The sequence below is a fragment of the Aptenodytes patagonicus genome, chromosome 9, assembly GCF_965638725.1.
Source record: "Aptenodytes patagonicus chromosome 9, bAptPat1.pri.cur, whole genome shotgun sequence".
NCBI classification, from domain to species: Eukaryota; Metazoa; Chordata; class Aves; order Sphenisciformes; family Spheniscidae; genus Aptenodytes; species Aptenodytes patagonicus.
In genome coordinates, this window is record NC_134957.1 from 18,652,528 (window position 1) to 18,673,808 (window position 21,281).

Sequence of the window (21,281 nt, forward strand, 5' to 3'; positions counted from 1 at the left end):
CCTTTCTCAAAGCGAATGAGGTCTGAACGATGTATGTATCCTGGAGTATAAAGCTGGAATCCGCACCTGCATCCAAGCTTTATTTATTATAACCATCCTCCAGTTTTTTTCCTTTTTTTTCCCAAGCAACATACATAGAATATCATGACTAACACAGAGGCTGTAGAAATATATGCTAATCTGTGAACTTTAAGCCAAAATTTCTTTGGATTCTCCTTCTGTATTGATGCTTATAACCTTACAGCTTACTACACGTTTGCTAGTTGTAGCCTGCTTTTTCCAACCTCTTTTATTTCAGCTCAAAAGGGAAACATGATAATGGTGACTCTGCAGCTACTCTGTAGAATAACCAATGCTTTACTGAATCTCAGCATTACTTTCTTATGTGAATAGCAAGCCTCTGTCTGCAGACACTATTCTATACAGTTGTTCTGAATATTTTGTTAGATTACCCTGAAAATGAAAGTGACACGAAATAATGAAAATCATATTTAAAATTAGCTGTGTTTTAATGTGGCATTTTGCCAGTTAAAATTTTTTTCAAAACCATTGCAATAGCTGTTGATTTTGAAGCTGCTTTTTCAGTACATCTGCAGGGATGGCATTTACAATAATACTGCTGTATCAGCAAAGCTACCAATACAGGTATTTTACTTTTTATCTTGCTTTATAGCCCTTTATACAAGGCCTCCCTATAGCAGTTCTGCAGTAGCATTAATTTCATAAAGGTCCTGAAGGTCATTCTTATTTTCAGTCAAATAACGATATCCGAGAATTTTAATGATGCTCTTGCATTAGTGTTATAATATTCAGAATTGTTATAAAATTCAACAATGTATGAAAATGTCATCGCTAGGGATGAATGAAGCAGCTCATCTGAAAATGAAAATCAGCCCAAATCTTTGCAGGTGTTAGAAAAACTTAAGGTAATTTCATTTTGTCTCCTTTACCTCCACTTCTCAGGTACTTCTACAAGTTCCGGTGCCTGAAATATCATCATAATTGATTTTTCTAGACAAAGGAAGTGCTTACAGCTAATTATCAAAACTTAAGTGCAGCATTTGGTACAGTGCCATGTGGGAAATTATTAGCTAAAATGGGAGATTAGTACAGAAATTGAAAAGTGAATAAGAAAGTGAGTAGTAGAAGGAGAGGATCAGTACTGAGGGAAGGTAGTAGAGCTTCCCAAGCATCAGTCTTGGGCCTGATATTATTTAACATTTTTTATTAATGATGATCCCATAAAAAATAAGCGTGTGCTAATGGAATTTACCAATGGCATAAGGGAGGGAGGTACTGTCACTGCAGAGACAAGTAAAACTCTCATTTAGGAAGAACTGAGTGACCTTGAGGACCAGGATAGGATAAATTGGATGAAATTCAGAAGGATTTGAGTGCAAGTTCATGCATCTGCGTCTTGTTAACCAGGTTTCTGCTATACCTGCATGCTCACAGGTGAGAAATGAATAAGGAGGGGAAAGACACAGAACATACAAAGCAAGGTATTTTCACCAGGGTAATGAAATGCCGGTAACGGTGTATGAGGCACATGTTAGAAATCAGCCAGGATAGTGCACGCTATTCACAAATGATTCACTTCACTTTTGGGAAGCTACTGAAAAAGACGATTAGAGTGACCATGGGAAGGGAGAGCCTTAAGTGTGAGAGGAGTTTGGGAAAATGAAGGCTGAGGGAGGCTGTTACAAATACCGCATGGGCATAAGCTCCAGGAAGAGAAAACATCTATTTAAACTAAAGGACAACATTGGCACAAGAACAAATGAGTATAAATTGGTCATGAATAAATTTAGGATGGAAATTGGAAGCAGGTTTCCAAACAACAGAATAGCGATGTTCTGGAATTGCTTTCCAGTGCGAACAGTGGAAACAACAACAACAAAAAACCCCAAGCTACTTTTAAGACGGAGTATAATGAGTTTCTGAAAGGGATTATATGATGTGTTTGGCTAAGATAGCAGGGAAGTAGACTTGATGACCCAAGAGGTCTATGCACGCCTATCTTTCTAAGCCTGTTTTTCATGACCAAATGTTTCATAGCACTTTTAAGTGCTTCCTTTCCTTCATGTATTTTTTAGATAAATTTTTTATAGTATACTGCAGGGACTGCTAGCTGGACTGATTTAGGGAAGGCACAAAACTGTGGTGTCCAGAATATGCTGAATACTCTCCAAACAAAACAAGAGAAGTGTCCAGCATCCTACAGGGCAAGGCTCGGGGTGCTTAAAGAAATCACCATTTTCAGTGGAAGGCAATGGGGGCTATGTCCAAACAGGAGCAGCACCCTTTTGAGGCTTGGTTCTCTGTTGTTTCTCCTACTCTCCTGAGCCTGCTGCTCTGTTTTGTAGTTTGCCTTCTCAGCCCCACTGCGCATATGCAGCAGTATGAAATAGGATGGCAAACAACACTTCAGATGCGTAAGATTAAATGGATAAAAAATGGGGCAGTTGGTGTGAGTCTGGGTGCCAACAGTGCAAAGCTGCAGTGAAGATGGCTTGTCTGGGAGAAGGGAGGATTTCTCCAGCCTCGGTGGTATGGTGCAGGGCTGTGATAGCAGTGTCATGGGTTCCCTCTTCTCAGCCCAGGAGGCAACTATGTCCTTTGGTTTGGTTTATCCTGCTTGGTGCCTCAATGCTTGCTTAGCGTCCCTTGTTCCAAAATCCAGCATTTCCATTACTTCTTAAAAGCTGCGTATCCCCTAGTCAATGTGGCCATAAAGGGATTTGTATAGAAGTCCGGGCTTCGGGGTTCAGTAGCTGGAGTTTTGTGGGTTCCTTACCCAACAAAAGCAAAATTGGGTGTTTACAGCTCTTTTACAGTAATAGATACTGCTTCATCAAAGTGCAGGCTGGCCTGGTAATGTGGTGACTCCTGTAATAAGGGAGCATCTCTTAGTCAAAAGTTTTATGATTTTCTACCTATGCTTTAGTTGAAATCTGATGAGCGGGGCAATGAGATCTACAGAATTGGGTGATTCTGGTTGGTTTTCCTTTTCAGCTAACTACGCACATACTTTTTCTGAAATTAACTATTAATATTGAGAATAGGTTAAGAAATGAGGAAGTTAGATGAAATCCCCAAGAGTAGAGGTAGTTTGGAAAAGGAGAAGAAATAGGCAGCAGCTTTATGAGGGAACAGTGCTTTGCTTACATCTTGTCACCATCCACATTAATCACATTTGCAGCAGGCAGCAGCTCTACCTTTTTGTGCAAACACTTTAACAACTGGTTTAAAAAAACGAGCAGGATAGCTGAGTCCCCAGGTTCATGTAAACGGGGTAACGAACACCTGTGTAACAATACAGAAAAGCCATAAACACGGTGGTGGAAGTTTTCAGTCCCTCTTCAGCTGAGGTTTTCTGCAGCTTTCTCAGCCCTTTAGGTGCCGGGCAGGGAGGCAGCTGCTCGCCGGGGTCTCCCTGCGGGGCAAAAGGCTTACAGTGCCTCCGAAAGCTGTGGCTTTGCTGTCAGTGACTTGGGTGCAGTGCCCCGCATCCGAGCTACCCTGTGACTCGCTGGTCAGAAATACCCATCCCTCAAAAGGAAAAGCTAAAGCTAGTTTGAAAAAAATATTTTCAAGGAAAAACTATATTAAAGGTCAGAAATGAAAGACACACGGTGAAACAATCAAGAGAAAACATTTTGATTGATTGAAACTTAAAAAAAGCAGCCCTTATTTTTGGTGTTTTTTAATTTAATTTTTGTTCCTGAAATGTGTGTATCTAGAGAGCTATTTTTTCACCCATCCTTAACTTCAACCGGGACATCGTGTTCTGGGAACACCTGGGTGAGATGATTTCATTCTGCCCTGTCCTGCTAGCAAACTCAATTTAAAACAAATCGATCACAAGCATGACCCGTACTTATTGTTGTAGTTTAGTGAGTTATTACTCAGACACCCAAGTGTGAGAACGTGCCTCATCAGGGGAGTACAGTGGCTTCGTGCTAGGGATGAATTGAGCCCTGAGCTCGCTGCAGCCCAAAGGGGTTGGCCCGGTGGCCATGGCTGCAGGGGCAGTGCTGCCTTGTCACTGCTGTGCGGTGCCGCTCAGCACCAGGAAACATGCTCAGTTTTTCCATGGGTGGAAATATCTATGGGGGTATAAAAGCACATTTTCAGCTTGTTTGCAAACAGATGCATTTGCAAGCACGTGCGTATAAGAGCTTTCAAGTGACAAGCATACTGAGGAAATGTCTGTGACCACAGCAGGTGAGAGAAATGGCTTTTTCAGCCATGTCTCTGGATTTTGGCTGCCCGCTTGCGCACCACACGAAGGCGGCAGTGGCACCGATGGCGTCAGCAAGGATGTGAGGGGCCTCCTTGCCTGTGCCGAGGCTGTTGCCTGCCTCCAAGCAGAAATAATGAGCACCCCTGACATTAACAGTGATTAAACACCACCAAAGCCTGTGAAAATAACCACTCATGAGGTAAATCAGCCGGGGCCTGGTGTCTGTGGGCGCTGGACCAGCTGCCATGGAGCAGGGGCCGTGCTCGGCGCCCACGGCCTGAGGCGAGTGGCCTGGTGAAGCGGGGACAGTGAGGCCAGCTTGCTTCCTCTAGTTTCTCACTCCCGGGGATTTTAAAAATAAGAGGTTAAAAAATAATCCCTGCTTTGCAGAGGGCCTTTGGGGTCCTGCTTCGCCTTTCTTTGTCCCCCCCTTGGGTTAACGCCAGAGGAGACAAGCGCCTGGCCCAGCCGCTGACAGTCCTGGCCTCCCTGCCCCGACCCAGGGCGGCCATCAGCCCCGCGGCCGTTGTGCACTTCATCATGTCACGTCCCTGCTGAGCGGGGGGCCACATGGGCAAGGGTGGGCTGTGAAATGACACCTCTGCGCGAGCTGTGATGCCATGAGGATGTTACAGCCTGCGAAAAAGGAAAACAAAAAGGGGCAAAGGAAAAAAAAAAACCCCAAGAAAGCTGTGCTCGTTCCTCACTCTTCCCTCAGTGCTGTCTCGCCCTGTGGGGAGGCTTCAGAGGTGTGAACACATCCTGTTTACATCTTCCACCGAGACAAGACGGAGACGCTGAGGGGAGCACACGTCTGAGGAGCAGCTGGAGGCAGCACCGTGCACAGGGAGAGCTGCCTGCAGTGGGAGACAGCCCCAGCATGGATGCGCTGCCCATCTACCATGGGGGCATCACCCGTGAGGCTGGGGAGAAGCTGCTGTTGGCGGCGGGCACTGATGGCAGCTACCTGCTGCGGGACAGCGAGAGCATTCCGGGAGTCTACTGCCTCTGTGTGCTGTGAGTGCAGGCGGCCCCGCGCAGCTGCCATTGCCTCTCTGGGGTGCGGGGCAGCCGAGGGCAGCGGGGCTGGGAGCGGGGTGCCGGGAAGGGCTGGTCAGGTGGTAGCTGATTTCCAACCTTTGTATCCGCAGTATGGGGTGTTCCCACATAACAGTGACAAAATATGTCCTAATATTACCATTTGCAGACACGTGTGAGACTTTTGGCTCCTTCACCTTGACTTAAGGCAGAGGGGTGCATAAGGGGTGCGGGGTCCTTTGCAGAGCAAAGAGGAGCGGGTTTTGCCTTGCAGAGCCCACGCTTCCTACGGGCATACAACAAAAAGAGAAAGCAGGCCTGGAGCACACAGGAAGGGTGAGCGAGGTACCATGAAGAGCCAGGCAACTTGACTTGGGATGGCGTGTGCTGCCTCTTTGTGCTGGATAATCCTCTTGCTTTCTGCCTGCTGTCTTCTGCTTCTCTAATGCACTGATAGGTGTGCTTAGCAACATCCCCAGAGCCCTCTGTCATCGGGAAGGGTAGCGTGGATTGCTGCTATCCAGACCGTGCCTTTGCTTCGGGACGCTCTTGGTCAGGCTGTGTGTCCCATGAGCCGTTGGGCTTGGAGTAAACTACCTGTAAAGTACATGAAATACTGATGGGTAACAAACTAAGTGGTAATGTTTCATCAAATAGGGTGAAAGGGGAAAGATCTGATGGGATGGTCTGTCAGAGAGAGGGTAGAAAGGTTTCCCTGAGAGAGCTGGCGGACTTTAGAGTCAAAGGGCCTCGTTTTAATGAGGCAATTTAATTACCCTACTTTTGGCAAAAGCAGAAGTCTTGGAAGTCCTGAGAGAGGACGCTGTACAATGAAGTATCATTGTATCAAAAGAACAAAGATGTGTCTACGAAGGCTAAACAGACACTTGTCCCTTACTTCAGTAGGAGAAGGAATACAAGAGAAAACTGTTTTAGGGCCAGCAAGAAATTAGCTAACAGAGGGCACTTAGGTACCTGGCAAAAAAAAAAAAGAGGAAGAAGAGTCCTAGGTCAGTTTTTCTCCAAATGTCTTGAATATGTTTCCAACAATATGTAATTAAGTCCTGGGTGAGCATTATTATTCCCCTGTTGTAGACCAGTAAATGGAGGCATGCAAGAAGGTTGTAGGCAATCCAGAAATACACAACCTTCTTTTCAGGGAAGGTCTTTGTGGCAGAAGATGTATTTTTTCTTCTCTCATGAAATCAGAAGGTGAACCAAGATAGGCACTAGTGCTAACGAATACCTTAACAGCTAGCTGAAAAATAGGAAATAAGAAGCATCTTGAGTTAAATGAAAATGGAATAGACATAGAAAGAGGTAAGGAGTGCTATGATTCCTGTGATGGGAATAGGCAATAAAAGCAGAATCTCTTTTAAATAACCATCAAAGGAAATGGTGATATATCTCCTTAACACTCAGAAGTCATTCAGTGCTGGCGAAACGCTAAGGCATTAGAGAAAGGGTCAGGCAGAATGTTACAATGCTGAATAAAATAGAGACTCCTAAAATTAGTCCACCATTAGTCTAAATCAGGGTGTAGGTATGTAACAAGGTCTTTCATCTGCACACAATCAGTTGGGATTTTTTGCTATATTAGTGGTAATTTACGTCCTTCGGAAGAAATTTCATGAATGAAATAAAATATATAAAACGAAAATAAGAAGAACAGAAAGGATTGCTAACTATGAAGCTCTGCAATCTTTGGAGGAAAAGAAAAGAGGCTTCAGTAAGAAACAGAACCCTACCTAATTGTTTCTGGAAATTATGGGCCACTCACGTCTTCACGTTATGTTGCATTCAAACATATCTATGATAAGCAAAGGGCTAAAAGCAAAAAATATTACTGGTGAATGTTATGCAGGCTTCTTATAGAATATAGATCCTCAATAAATTTTTTTCTAAGGGAAATTTTCAATAACATCTTGGATAAATCCAGATAAAAAATTAAATTAAAAATGTTATGATGAGTATGATCTGATATAGACAGAAAGGTGGCTAAAAAATGCTAGAGCTAATACTTCTTAATATTTCAGTTCAGAGCATTATGTAAGAAATAGCAGATACAGTAAAAAACATATCACACAATAACTTTGGAGACAATTATCATAAAGATGCCAGGAAATGGTCTCACACTGAAGATAGCAATGACAGTTTAAAGAAATGTGGGCCATAAATTAGAGAAGTGCTTTAGCAGGCAAAAATTTACCAAAGCAGGGCAATTTAATGGAGAGATTGGAGGAGCAAGCAGGGAAGGCATGAGAGATGTAGACATTCAATGGAGGATGCTAACCCTGGCTTTGGCAAAATAAACCAATGGACCCAAGCCCCCCAAATTCCAGTCTGGACATCATGCACAGAGATGAAACAGGTGGCAAGCATGTATGTGCATGAGAGCTTTTGTAAAAACTGAGGGAACCATGTAGTTGCTGTATTCACTGTTTAAGAAAATAAAAGAAAGAGTAAGTACTTCTCTGCTTTTTTATACTTCCTTTTAAATAAATAATAGAAATTAAACAAAGTTATTCAGAAATTTACATTTCAGTTCAGAATCCATGCTGAAGATCACTCTAGGAATACCTAGATATATCAAGATTAGGCAAAACATGTATTTACTGGAAGTACTGAAGTAATCTTTGAACCATGAGAAACAAAGCTGGTCAGCCATTAGATATATTGCAATAAGTATCAGAGCTAAACAAAAAATTTTACGTGTTTCCAATGACAATTTCTAACAGAAGTGAAACTGTTTCATACTGCCAGCGATGTTTCTATTGCTCTTAAGAAAGAAAAAGAGAAAAATAGTCCAGTTTTCCAAAATCAAAACATGTTCTGTCTGTCGTCTTTTCCTTCTCCCTGCATTTCCCTGGAGAAGTAAAACAAAACAGACCTAAAACCCCTCAGCTCCCCAGATCCAAGCCTTCTTAGGGTTCTTTTTTTTTTTTTTACCATGGGGGAAGAAGGGAGTTGTCAAAATTAAAAGGCACAGTTCTGATGAAGAGAAAAGAAACATTTATCAAAACAGTCATTAAACAAATATTTGGATGACAATACTGTCATCAGCTTGAACTGACATAGGTGGCCACTCTGCACTTCCAGCTCCAGGTACAGTAATTTGGTAAGTCCTGCTCAGGCTCAAACAACGCTTCCTTTTTCTAAGAAACTGCATAAGTTTGTAATGCCACCCCCCCCACCCCCCATCCCCCCCCGGGCACCCCCAAAAAGCCCTAACATATTTGGCCAGTCTTTGAGCCTCCTAAGGCACGTAATAAAGGCAGCAGTGTTCACGGTCAGGCTCATTCATCTTTTGCTTTTCCAATTAAAAAGTGGAGCCCTGACCTTTAAAAAGGAGAAGAGTCGAAGACTTCATGAATCCCTTGCGACTGACACTGATTTTACAGGGCAAGCATAAAAGAGACAGGTAGTAGCATAAAACCTGACCTACAGAGATGGGTAACTGCGGCAGGCAGGCCCCTGTTGTTGGAGGGTTTGGCTAGAAAACTCTGCTTTCTTCTTTGTTTCTCCTGAAGTATTGCGTTATCTTCCTTGAATGCTGCTTTCCACTGTCCGAAGTCATGGTGTGCACATGGCATGCCTGCAAACCTTCAAAGAGAGAATGTTTTTTGGTGTGGCTGTGGCAAAGCACAAAGAACCCACTTTCATAAATATTTTAAGACCACAATTAAACTATGCATGAAAGAGTAGAAAGGTTTTGATTTGCAACAGTGTCCCCTGGGGCTCTTGAAAACAGAGGTGCTGCCTGCAGATTTTGGCAAAGTTTTTTAATACCAGATGCTCCCAAGATCTTCATTGTATGAATACCATTATTAAGTTGATAATATATACTTTAAGGATGTTTTTCATCATGTTTTGAACGTGTCAACAGAGGAGCACAATATTTTCCTGGAAATTTTTTAGGGTTGCATTGAAAATCAAGAAGATTTTTTCTGTTCCTGAAAACTGGGCTAGAGGAAATGCATATGCTTTAAAAAATGTACACGTTTTACCTGTAAACGTATGAGACGCTACATGCAGTATGCCAAGGTTTTAGTATCAAAACCTGATTGTTCCAGGGAGCTTTCTTTACTGGTCTGGTTTCCCCTTTGCTCAATACCCCGTTTGACGTTTTTAGCACCCTCAGAAATCCTCTGTGCACACCGCTCCTAATGAAGTCAATGGGGGACACAGGACACAGTAACGGTGGCTAGTTTGAGAAGCAGCCTCTTAAACTGTGCCTGAAAAATGCATAAATAAAAAGCCTGAGAATGCCTGAGCGCCAAAAGCACCGCTTTCATTTACAGATATATGAGCACACATGCAGAAACAAGCAGCTCATGCCTGAATTGGCAAAGATAAAGCATTTGTAGTTTGGGTCTTAAAATTCATATACTTGAAAATACTTGGAATTTTAGTAGCTGTTTCAGATCTTTAAGTAAGCTAAACATGACATACTTGTCAAACTGTATGTTCAGATTATTTGTTTGAAACCAGCCATTCATGTACTGTGCTGCATTCAATTTGTGAAGAATAATCAAAAGCTGGAATGCAGAGCTGTTTAGAGCTCTTGAAGCAACAGTAATGGCGTCAGGGATAGGCTGCAGTCCTATCAGATTTTACGTGTGCTATTTTTTCTGTCACCATAACCACAGTGCACAAGTTCAGGCAACGTGCCGAAACTTTCTGATGCGGCAGATGTATCAGCTGTACAGCGTGAAGGTGTAATACAGGATCATGAGCCAGCTTCAGCTTAGCATTTGTTTGGTTTCCCATGTAGTATTTTTGATAGAAATGGCAGAATAATTGCATTTGTTATAACACTGCACATAAAAATCATCATCATTTAAAATGTAATTTGGAACAAAAGCTTCTCTCTGAGGAGGAGCCCCTCAATTCAAGGTTGCCCTTGTAAATATCACACACTATTTTCAGCTTTGAAAAAAGTCTTCTGCAGCACAACGGTAAATTCTACGGAGGTGAGTATTTCAGCTCCCTGCTAATCAGAGTGAGCTTCGTCTTTGCTGAGAATAACTTGGCTAATGGCCTTCAGACATTCCAATGGCTTTTCTTGGAAAGATTTTAGAAAGGTAGACAGCCTGAACGGTTGGTAACCGCTACGCTAACGAATCTGTAAGTGACAGAATGGGTACAATCGTTAGATAACAGAACCTAGATTACCTCTACCCTGGTTTTGTAGGCTTGAGTTTTGAGGATTTAGTTGAAGCAGTGATTTCAGGTTCAGGGATTTTATGGTCAGACCGTGCCTACCTTGCTCTGAGAGAAACAGGAAATCTGAAAATGAGCTACACTGAATTACTCCCAATCAAACTGAGAAATTTTTCATAGAAATATGAAAAATTTAAAATTTACAGGGCTATTGACAGTGTTTTATCTATTGCAGTTCTTGTGAGTTTTGCCTCAAAAGTGATGAAGAAATTTCACCGGATGATAACCTTATTTCATTTTTTGCCTTTGTGAGGTACTGTTCCGGAGGACATAGTATTCATGAAGCTTAGTTACTGGCCCACCATAAAGTAATTTCCTTCTATTTAGCATCTCAGATTTGAATAAATTCTCATTTTATTTCCAAATTTGAAGAAATTCCTCTTTGAGACATTGCTTTTGGCTGGCATCACCTTGTACCAGACCAACATAAACCCTGCTCAGAAAGGCTACACACTTGCTCTTCAGGGAGATCAGCAGCATTTCTACTGACGGTTAGGAGTGTTCAAGTGGTGAAGATGCCGACAGTCTTCCACAGAAATCTGTGCATAAATTCAGAGACATTTCACAAAATTTGACTTGCTCTTTCAAGCTTCTGTTAACTTCAGAAGAGAAAATCAAGATAATGCATTTGCTTTATAATGCTACAGGATTACAGCAAGCTAATACTGGTTACTGATTCAGTATCATGGGTAAATTTTTGCCACAAGAAGTGTTGGTAGGGGAATCAGTGACAGAAGTGTAAACTCAAGTGGGTATGTATAGAGTGCTGCTATGAGTTAAGCAACAGTAACTCTGTTGGGCTTTTCAGATGCTGTAAACACTGATTTAAACTATTTTATTCACTCTTGCTGACATAGAGCTTGTATCTTGCACATCATCTTAATGTGAATGCTATTTCTTCAGCTTGGGTTAGCTGATGGGTGGTAATTGCTAAGTTGCTGTACCTTGATTGTATGCCTGAGACCTAAATAAGGCAGGAACCAGGCTGCTTGTCAACCAGAAAATGCAAATTCCAGGACAGAGTGAGGAGCTGTAAGCTTAAATAGGATTTTCTCCTACATTAAATAACAAGACTTTTTGGCCTTTCCATGATTAACAAACCAAGCAGAAATATAACAATTAAGAAGGAAAAAGAAAGAAAAAGAAAGAAGTTTAAGTGGATGGCTGGATCGACCGTTTCATCATTTTGGCAGCTGTCACTTCTGTCGCATGGGGGAGGCCGTGCAGCTCGGGTACCCTGGGCAGGAGAGACCTTGATGAGCACACATGTGGGACGTGCAGGCTCCCAGGCACTGCGGTGGATTCCCCTGACCTCACAAGTTTTGGCTCTGTGGTGGCCATCTCCCACCTCTGTAGCCTCTGTGGTGCCCATGCCATCGACCGTGTTCCCGGCCCAGGGTTGCCCACTGGGATGCTGCCTGAGGTTGGTCCCTCTGACCGGGCATTCAGGAGCTGATCTGCAACCTGCATCAAATACCTCCGGATAAGGCAGGAGCGGCTGCAACCTGACCTCTCATGCTCATTATGTTATCTGCTGTATGCCATTGACCCCCCACTCCAAAAGTACTGAGTCCCCCATGAGCTCTCCTGTAGTACTCATCTCCATAGCATTAGTAGTACTCATCTCCATAGTATTAAGTGGTTTCTAAGCATTATCTCAGTTCGTGAGATGAAGAATTTGTTAACTCCGTTTCACACGAGAGAAACTGTGACACAGGAGGCTCAGGTCTGCAGTACCTATGTGAGGTATGTTCCCAATGGGAGAGGCATGGGAATGGATTTTGAGACTACCCAGTGTTATTCTGTACAGCCCGCTGACTTTGCTTGCATTGCTGAGGGCTGTTTCCTTGTTTCATTCATCTTCTGCTTCCAAACCACCCATCTTCTATTCCTGGCTTTTTCAACCCTCCAGCATTTTGTGCTGCTCCCAGTTCAAGCCCCCTCATACTTCACCTTCATATATCCCCTTCCTTACTCATTTGGTCTTACTCTCTCCCAGGGATTCAATTTTCATTGCTGTTTCCTTGCCCAGCTTACATAGACATGGGTCCCCTTTTCTTTCCTTCCACATCCACCCCACCCAGTCCCAATCTTCCTTTCCAAGACGCCCAATCTAAATTACCTTCTGTTTTTTTCCCCGCTAATCTGGGCCAGGCAACTTACATAGATCGCTCGTGGCTTGAGATTGTGGACACTGCTTAGCTGAGTGCCCATGGTACAGCCAGCCCAGGCACGGTGCAGCTACAACTGCTAACAGCCTTTAGAGAGCGCCTCTCTTGCAGCCTAGACAGCCACCACTATTTTCCCTCAGAGACTGCAAGAGATACACCTTCTTTCAAACAAATTTTACGTCTTACTCTAAACTGGAAAAAAACCCCAACAATTGGAAGATTTTTTTTAAAGTGGGAAATGCATTGTTTTGCCTAATATGTCCCCTTTTCTGGCACTTTTGCATTCTCCATCCCTTAATAAGTTTGAGGCAAACACCTAAGAAACAAAATCTCAGTCTGAAAGGCTGAAATGTGGCAAAGTTATAAGAAATTGAGTACGGGAAGTATATAATGCTCAGGACCACTGTTTTTAGGCCACACCACTGTCTGGTTCTTAAGCAATATTGTAAAGTGAAATTCCATGGTAAGGTCAGGATGCAAATATACCAGGTAAGAAAAGCTGATTGATATAGTGCAAAGACATCAGAAGAGAAAGCTGTGTAAAGAGGAAGAAATTGATGTCATTTATTGCTGACATGGCTTTCCCCTGTCTCTCTGTCTTTCTCCCTTTATATTTGTTCCATTTTGGACCCAGAAATGAATACAAATTAGTTTAATAAAATTTCCCAACTGAGATACAAAACATTTTTGGAAATGATTTTAAAGTATACCATGCAGCTGAAATGTCATGGTTAATTTTAATCTGCAGCATGCGGCTAATGTCCTCTGGCTATTTCAATGGTGCAGAAGATTGTAATTATTCACCTGTTAAAGCAAATGAGGCTTTAACAAGTCTGATCACAGTTGAAAAGGAAGAGTGGAGAGGACAGGTAGACAGATGCTGTCTCAGTATGTCATCTGTGAATGATGCCTAGCTATAAAGAAAAAAGCCTATAATATAAAGTGGACTGTTTCCTGTAATAGCAACTTTTTCTAGATTTTCCTTTGACAAAGTTTTCCCAGCAATGGTATTGCAACAGAGACAGTGCTAGTGCAGTTCCCAGCTGGTATAACACATCCTTTGTTACGGAGATGAAAAAATAAGTGAGATGACATAAAAATATCATCAGTGGTGACCAAACCACTCTTTCATAAGTGCTATCCACGATTGTCCTTACAGCAATAGCTGCTTTCTGCTTCCCCTCATCAGCATTTTGGCATTTTTTGCCTTTGATCAAAAATTTATAGGGCCTCATTCATCAAGCTGTTAATTCACAATTGCTCCTGTCCCTTGAGCTTCACTGGCATGAAAGAGGAGCTTTGCAATTGTGAGTGAGGCTTGTGGCCGCCCTCGGGCCAGATGAAGGGATGAGGGAGCCCTTCGTTGGGTCTTTGCCTGGGTGTCAAGAGCTGGTCCTCCTCCAAGGTATGCTGGTACGCCAGTGTCACTGTAAGAGTGCTCGCTGCAATCCTTCTCTCAGTGACATGTGTCCATCTCCTGTTGATTTTGTCCAGGAGAGAGAGGAGTTCGGGTCACTGAGAGGTGGACTTGGCCTGCATCTCAGCAGGTAATGGCTTCAAAGCATAAGCTGTGTGAGAGGCCCCAAGTGACTAGCACCGTGCCCAGGCCACATGGTGTTTGGGTTTTGGCTTTAGCTACGTGGCCACACCACTTATAGGAACGTTGTGTCACACTAGGAGCTTTTTTCTGACATGAATTGAGTAAAATGTAGAGAACTGAGCTGTCCCCTCATGGTGGCTGGGGAATTTCTCATCTCCTGAGACCTAAGCTCCAGTAAATGCACTTTTCCACCTGCTTTTGCCTGGTGTTATGTGTTTTGCTCTTTGGAAGGTAATATGTTCTATACAATCTCAATTTTAATTTTTGTATTTAATTTTTGTTTTGAGAAAAACACCTTGATCTTCCTTCAGTCCACACTGATCTCAGTTAAGGTTGGGTAGTTTAAATCATAAACACTTTTCTAACGGGAGGCTGTGCCCACGTAGCAGTAAACAGAACTTGGCTCATCAAAATCATGTCACTCACACGTGGAAGGTAAAAAGCACTTTGAAGTGGTAATGAAGTAAGTTCCTGCTGCTTAACAGAAAGTTTTGATAAGATCATATTCGCTGGGAGAGTACTTAGCAGAAGAGCTGTAATTCATTTTGTGGAAACAAAGATCCCAATGGAAAGTAGATGGGAAGTTCTAGCTGTTCACCTTCTTAACAAAATGCGTCCTCCTTCCTTTGTGCATTTCCTTTGAAGAGGCAGGTGTGGTGGTCCTGGGCCATCTCCATTCTACACAGTGGCTGTGTTCGCTGATGGCTTCAGAGCCAACAACAGATGACAATGTGTTTTTGTGCTTAAGCACAGTGAACCCCTTCGGGCCTTTCAGTCTTTTCTCCTGTGGGAAAAAAATGTACATTTGCCAGGTGAGTGGAGCGCTCTCACTTGTCCCTTGCGAGGCTGTGATAGCAATGTCATACTCCTCCCATTCTCCACGCTGTGCTCAAAGCGTCCATGTTCCCAAATTCTTGTTCCTTTTTCTGTATCTTGTGGGGTTTTAATCTGAGCTATCCTTTGTGCTTTCTCTGGGCTCGGTTGAAATATTTTACAGTGGGATTTTTTTGAAAAATGCAGGATAGGTGTCTATCTTATAGCTCACCTTGCTTTGGCCCTGAATATTACTTTATCTGACCTCTATTTTTCAATTTGTCCAGCTTAGTAAACGCTTCTGGCAGAGTGCTGAAAGCAGTCAGACATTTCAGAGTCAGGGCAGCACCGCAGCCCCTCAACCACTTCAAGTTCATGCAATCTCTTAGGTAGAGAAAATGATGAAAGAAACAACAGACGGTAGCTTTCAGACAGCTGAGCCGTTTGTGGAAAAATCAGATTTTAAAGAGACTGAAGCAGTCGGAATGCTTTGGGACAACCCAGAACAAGCATGGGTAATATGCACAGCGTATTATTAAAAACAGGAGGCAAGAGAGTGAGTTTTAGGTTTTTACATAGTGATTCTGTTGGTTTTGAGGCTTGGAAAAAATTCACTGTGGAGATGGTCAAATACCCACTTCAAAGAGAGGGCACAAAATGCCAGGACCTTTCTGGTGTTTCCCAGTACACTATGGCCTGCAAAATCCTAGTTTCAGTAACCGTATATTGGCTGGTGTGCTACATACATAGGTGCAGGAAAGCCCCTTGTGATTTCTAAAAAGAAAAGATTAATGTGAACATCAGCTACTCATGAAAAGCTGACAATACAGGCACAGGTCTCAGAGGTTTTAAGAAAGGATGTGATGGTACGAGATTGTCTAGGGGCCCTGATGGGAGACATTGGATTCCCTGAACATGAACATATCTAGTGACTTAGAGGCAAGTGCTTTTAAGCAACTGGGCTTGAGCTGTGGCCTCAAACACCAGTGACCACAGTGCCATGGCATGGACAGGAGAACAGTGTTGTCCTTCCCTCCTCCCACAGCCACAGCAGGTTGCTCACACCTCTTCCCAAGGGCGCTTTCTGGGCCCGTCCAAATCCCCAACGGACTACAGCAGTTGAGCTTGCTGGGGGAAGAAGTGGTGTAGCGGCAGCTGTTTTCCTCCTTAGATTTCCATGAAGTGAGCATGGCCAGCCACTTTCCATGTCCCTCTGGTGCCAGGTGGAAAGTCATGTCTCTGGAGAAAACGTTCCCTAGGTTAACAGGAAGAGGTGGATGAAGTTGCGGTGGGATCGTGGGGCTGCGTCAGGCATATTCCCATACACAAGGAGGAAGGCGGTGTCTCAGCTGCTGCACAGGGAGTTTGTCCCTGCAGCAGCCCCGGCGGGAGGGAACGGCTTTGTGTCTTCCGCCTCCATATTTAATCACAGTGGGAGTCGAGTCATGGGGGGAGAGCTCACAAATCACGACAGGCATATTTGCTCCCACTTTGTGGGGTCGTAGCAGTGTGACAACTGTTAACAACTTCCTACTTGAGTAAATTATATCAGACACCGCTTTGCAAAGGTTGCTGTAATGACTTTTTAACAAGAATTTATCCAGGAGCCATGACACGGAGCGTAAGTAATTGCAATCATATGGTATCTGTGTCATTGATGGTTTCTGCTATTTTGCAGTAAGTACTATAATACCATGTATAATTGGAAAGAAATATAGTATTTTTTTGCTTTCTTAAGAATAAGAATTGATGCTGAAATACGGAATGGTCCCTAAAATCCTGCTGTGTATTAATGTAAATCTGTGTAGTATGAAATACAATCTTTCTTAGCTGATACCATCTAAACTAATGTTGCACCCACGGAACTACTATCAATTGTCTCTGCTTCTGAGTTAAATTTTTGGATATCGGTGTAATAATCTACCATGTAAATCATTCACTGTGTTGGGTTCGTAAGAGAAGCAAGACTGACTCTGGACATGAGTATGTCTTGTGTTATTAGTGTATGACTCCTTATTCTCGAAAGACTCAGATTTAAAAAGAAGGAAGATTCCACACTCTTATAAGTCTCCTTTATCAGTATTTGAGAATTAGGAATGTACGGGCAAGGCAAAGAGTAATTTACCTCACTTTTGTGGGTCTAGCTTTCCAAATAAATTACACTCATGCTATTGCTGCTGGGAACATCTGCATTTAAATCAGTCACAATACAGTAATGCTATCTGCCAATAATACACCTTCTCTTTTTCCAGGGAAAGTCTGTCTGGTGTGTGTCAGTAAAAGGAGGTCACTGAAGAAAAAAAAAAAAAAAATGCTGAGGCAGGAATGAAAGCAACATCACTTAACCTAGAATAACTGAATATTGCTAAACTAGCTCTGAGCCAGGCCAATCCCTCTCATCCAAAAAGAACCCAGCAGGTTGAACACTGCTTCTGACCTGCGTCTCAGTTTTTTTATCTACCTAAGCCTTTATGGGTGAATTTATTTTTAAGGAAAGGTTAGCAGATGGATGGACTCCCACATAACAGAGTGTACCTCTTGTGAAACCTGACAGTAGACATGAGTAATAAATAGCTGTTGATTTTTTTTTTTTCACAGGCATCAGGGTTACGTTTATACCTACAGAGTGTCCAAGACAGAAACTGGGTCCTGGAGTGCTGAGGTGTGTACTTCTTTCTCTTCTGAAAATTTCTACATCCTGTTTGATGTTCGTATTGATTTAATGAAATATATTCAAATTATTCATGTTTCTGCATAGTCTGATGTTCATCGAAGGTAATCGATCTTGAGTGCGTCCATCACTAAGATGTCTTGGTGCCACTTCTGACAGTCTCGAACTCATAAATTAATTCCCTGTTACATTTCAGCTGTTGCATAATGCAATAGTGCATTCGTTTGCATCATTTTAAATGGCAAAAATATTGTTTTTTTATAATTTAACAAGCACAGTCAGTTCCCTTCTATCCCATGTACCATTAATGTCAGAATATTTAAGGAAATTATTTTCAATCATCTACAGTGTTTTAAAGTTAATTTCTCGCCAGATTAATTCACCATTGGTGCAAAACATACATATGTAGGGTAGCCAAAACTTGATACAAAGTATATTCACCCATCTGATAAGAAACTGGTAATTCAAGTGTAGAATAACATCGTTTGCAATACAGACAACTATTTGGGTTGATGGAATCAGGATGCTAACCTGTATTTCTTTTATGAAGGTCTTGTTCTTTGGAGGTACTCTGTGTATTAATTCATATTTAGCTTTCTGTTTGCGTGTGTTAATGAACACTGATTACAAACATTAAATAATTTCTAGACAGGCGTAATTCCTTGGCCATTATTATAATAGAAGTGGTTGCAGTGCTCTGGAAGATAAGACTGATTCCTGGGGTTGCTCAGAAGCAGATCAGGGAGTAAAAGTGACTCACATTACTGCAGAGTAAATAATTATCCGTGTCACCCTTGGGAATGGTACCCAGGAAGAATTTGCTCATTTGTTCCTGTAAGGCATCCCGCAGATTTGCACTGCCCAAGGACGAGGGTTTTTGGGGCGGGTGGGGGTGGTAATGCACCCGGCGTGCCAGGGTGAGACTGGTGTCTCAGGAAGGATGCCAGGACCCCCGGGGACCTCCACCTGTGGGGGATAATTCCCTGAGTGAGGCTGCAGCCTGCTTTGGCCCAGGTAACATCAGCATCTGCAGTGAGGTTTTTCTGGTGTTATATAGGCCTGCTACAGCTCCTCCCCCATGACCTCCGCTGGCTTCCTACATATGGGTCTTGGGCTTTCCCTCGCTGTATTTTAGGCAAAGCTTATCTGTGTTCCACAGCGTAGGTGTCCTGAAGGCCCAGGACTCTCAATACCTCCTCTGCAGGGAAAGATGCTGGTTACAGACCCACGATACCAACCCTTCCTTTAAGCAGGCAGAAACCTTTAAGTAAGTGTTGCTAAGACCATGCTGGCCTCAACTGTTAGAAACAGCAGCCTAAATCCAACTTATCAAGGCCAAAACAGGCTGCAGCTGCAGCTGGTGCTTTCTTATCTCTGCTTCCTTCCCTGTGGCTGGTTAGTGTCTGAGCAAGCTCAAGTTGCGCCCATCTTTCAAGGATGAGGCAGGGAAATTAAAATAGTGCTGGTAAAATCCCAGCCGGTGCGAAGCCTCCAGCTGGTGCCAGTGAGGCGGGATTTAGCCCACGACTGCTGGGTGAGAGCAGCGTCCCTCGGGTGGGACTACGCCGGCAGGACCTATGCTTGTCCTCCCATGACTTTGGTGGGGAGGAGTTATTACAAGAACAGCCTGAAGGATTTAACAGAAACATTGGATTTTTGATTAAAAGCAGACACAGTTTCATTTCACAGTGCTTGAAAAGATGCTAACGTAGAAAGAGAGATAGAAAAGCTCCCACTTTTAATAAATAGGTAACATTTTGCTGCTGCCTTTGTACAAGAGAGAGACAGGAATACTCAATGAACACATTGAATGCTCAGAGAAAGGCTTGCAAAGAGGCTGTGTCCGAGCCTGAATTTCGTGGTGTAAGGACTCCCCCTCCCCAGTAAGTGCCAGGTAGCTCTCTAGATTGTCTTACTGGTATTGCCAGGCTGGAAGTATCTTACCGATAAACCCCAGGCTGGAGGTTAAATCACTGGCTGCAATAAATCAGGGTCAGAAATAGCAAAAGGTCACTTGGGAATTTGCCTAATAAGCACACCAGGCTCTGGGTTTCTCTTGTAGTGATTAAGAAATCGTCACTCTTCCAGGCTTATATCACCACACTGCTGAAAACTGCTCTTAGTGCAGGGAGGCCACGATTCCCCGGGGGAAGGAGGAGGGCAGTACGGCTCATTGACTCTTTTTAAGTTGGCACATCACGGGGTCCAAGTGAAGGACTGGCTCCTTCCCTGGGGGTGTGTGTGCATTTCTGAGGACAAGGCTTCTGTGCCAGCACCCCCAGCCCGGCACAGACGCTCGGCACCCAGAATCCCCTCTCACCTCTCACCCTTTGGTTTCACAGACAGCACCCGGAGTCCACCGGAGGCTCTTTCGGAAAGTGCACAACCTCATTTCGGCCTTCCAGAAACCTGATCAAGGCATCGTAACGCCCCTGCAGCACCCAGTCATCAACAACGCAAAAGCCAAATACCCTCCAGGTACTCATGGGGTGGAGGGAGCCTCGGCTGCAGCTAAGCAGAGCCCTCCACGGCGGCGGGGATGGAGGTCTTAGACTTATTTGCATCTTTGACCTGAACTAGCCAGCAGGGTGGCATTGCCAAAAATATGCCCTAACTTTGCTACCGTGTGATCAAAATGCTGGCACTCAGGTGCTCATTAGGGAGGAGAAAATGGATTTTGAATATGTATTCCTGAGTGCCATACCGGCGGTGGCTACCTGCCCTCCCCAGCCCCCTCGCTCTCGTAGGTACGAGCCTTCTGATCTGTCCATTTTCTTGCAGCGTTCATCGTTTCGTATCTTTGTGATTATTTTTCTTAGGGAGAAATGAAGGCCATGACTTCCACCTGCAGCCATCATGAAGATGTTTCCCCAAGTGTGACATAACCATATCGTCCAGTGTCTCCTCTAGTCCGTGCTCTAGAACAGAACAATTTATATGATAGTTAATACAACTCCATGAGTTTTTTTGTAACATTTGCAGAAATGTGTATTTCATAGAATTTCTAGCTCAAAATTTAGAAGTTTTAAGTTTCAGAATGTTTTGAATTTAGGGTTTTTCTTTTTTTTTTGTAAGAGGATTAAAAAAATACCAACTACTAAATAGTGTAATGTCTTTTTTTTCTCTTTGTACTGTCAAGTACAAAATATTTTTCACTTCAAGATTAGGTCCTAATTAATAACTAGTTACTAATTTTACATTACTTAACTTTGGACTCTGCTTTGCATTTACGCAGAACTGGGCAAGTCCCCTCTTACAGCCTTAGGAAAATTGCTTACATTAAGATGTCCTTGCCTTGGGTGGGCTGTGTGACTATCAGTCATAGAGTTCCTAAAGACATTCCAGAAGTGGCACCATGAGGATCCCCACTAACTGGTTTCCCATCATACCAGGCTCTCTGCCCTGTAAGTAGGCAGAACTGGCCACCACTGCCGGGCTATACAAAATTTGTAGTTTGCACAAATGATCAAAAGCTTTAGCAATGCACTGAGTAACTGAGAACAACCAGTGGAGAACATC

General features: G+C 43.2%; 1 protein-coding gene across 1 annotated transcript; it reads left to right on the forward strand.

Moving 5' to 3' along the window:
• Positions 1 to 5,126: 5,126 nt before the first annotated feature.
• Positions 5,127 to 20,756, forward strand: SH2D1A (SH2 domain containing 1A). Its single transcript, XM_076347665.1, has 4 exons — positions 5,127 to 5,263; positions 17,690 to 17,753; positions 20,105 to 20,240; positions 20,582 to 20,756. Exons 1-4 carry the CDS (start codon positions 5,127 to 5,129, stop codon positions 20,620 to 20,622), a joined length of 378 nt encoding a protein of 125 aa, XP_076203780.1. The 3' UTR covers positions 20,623 to 20,756.
• The last annotated feature ends 525 nt before the right edge of the window (positions 20,757 to 21,281 follow it).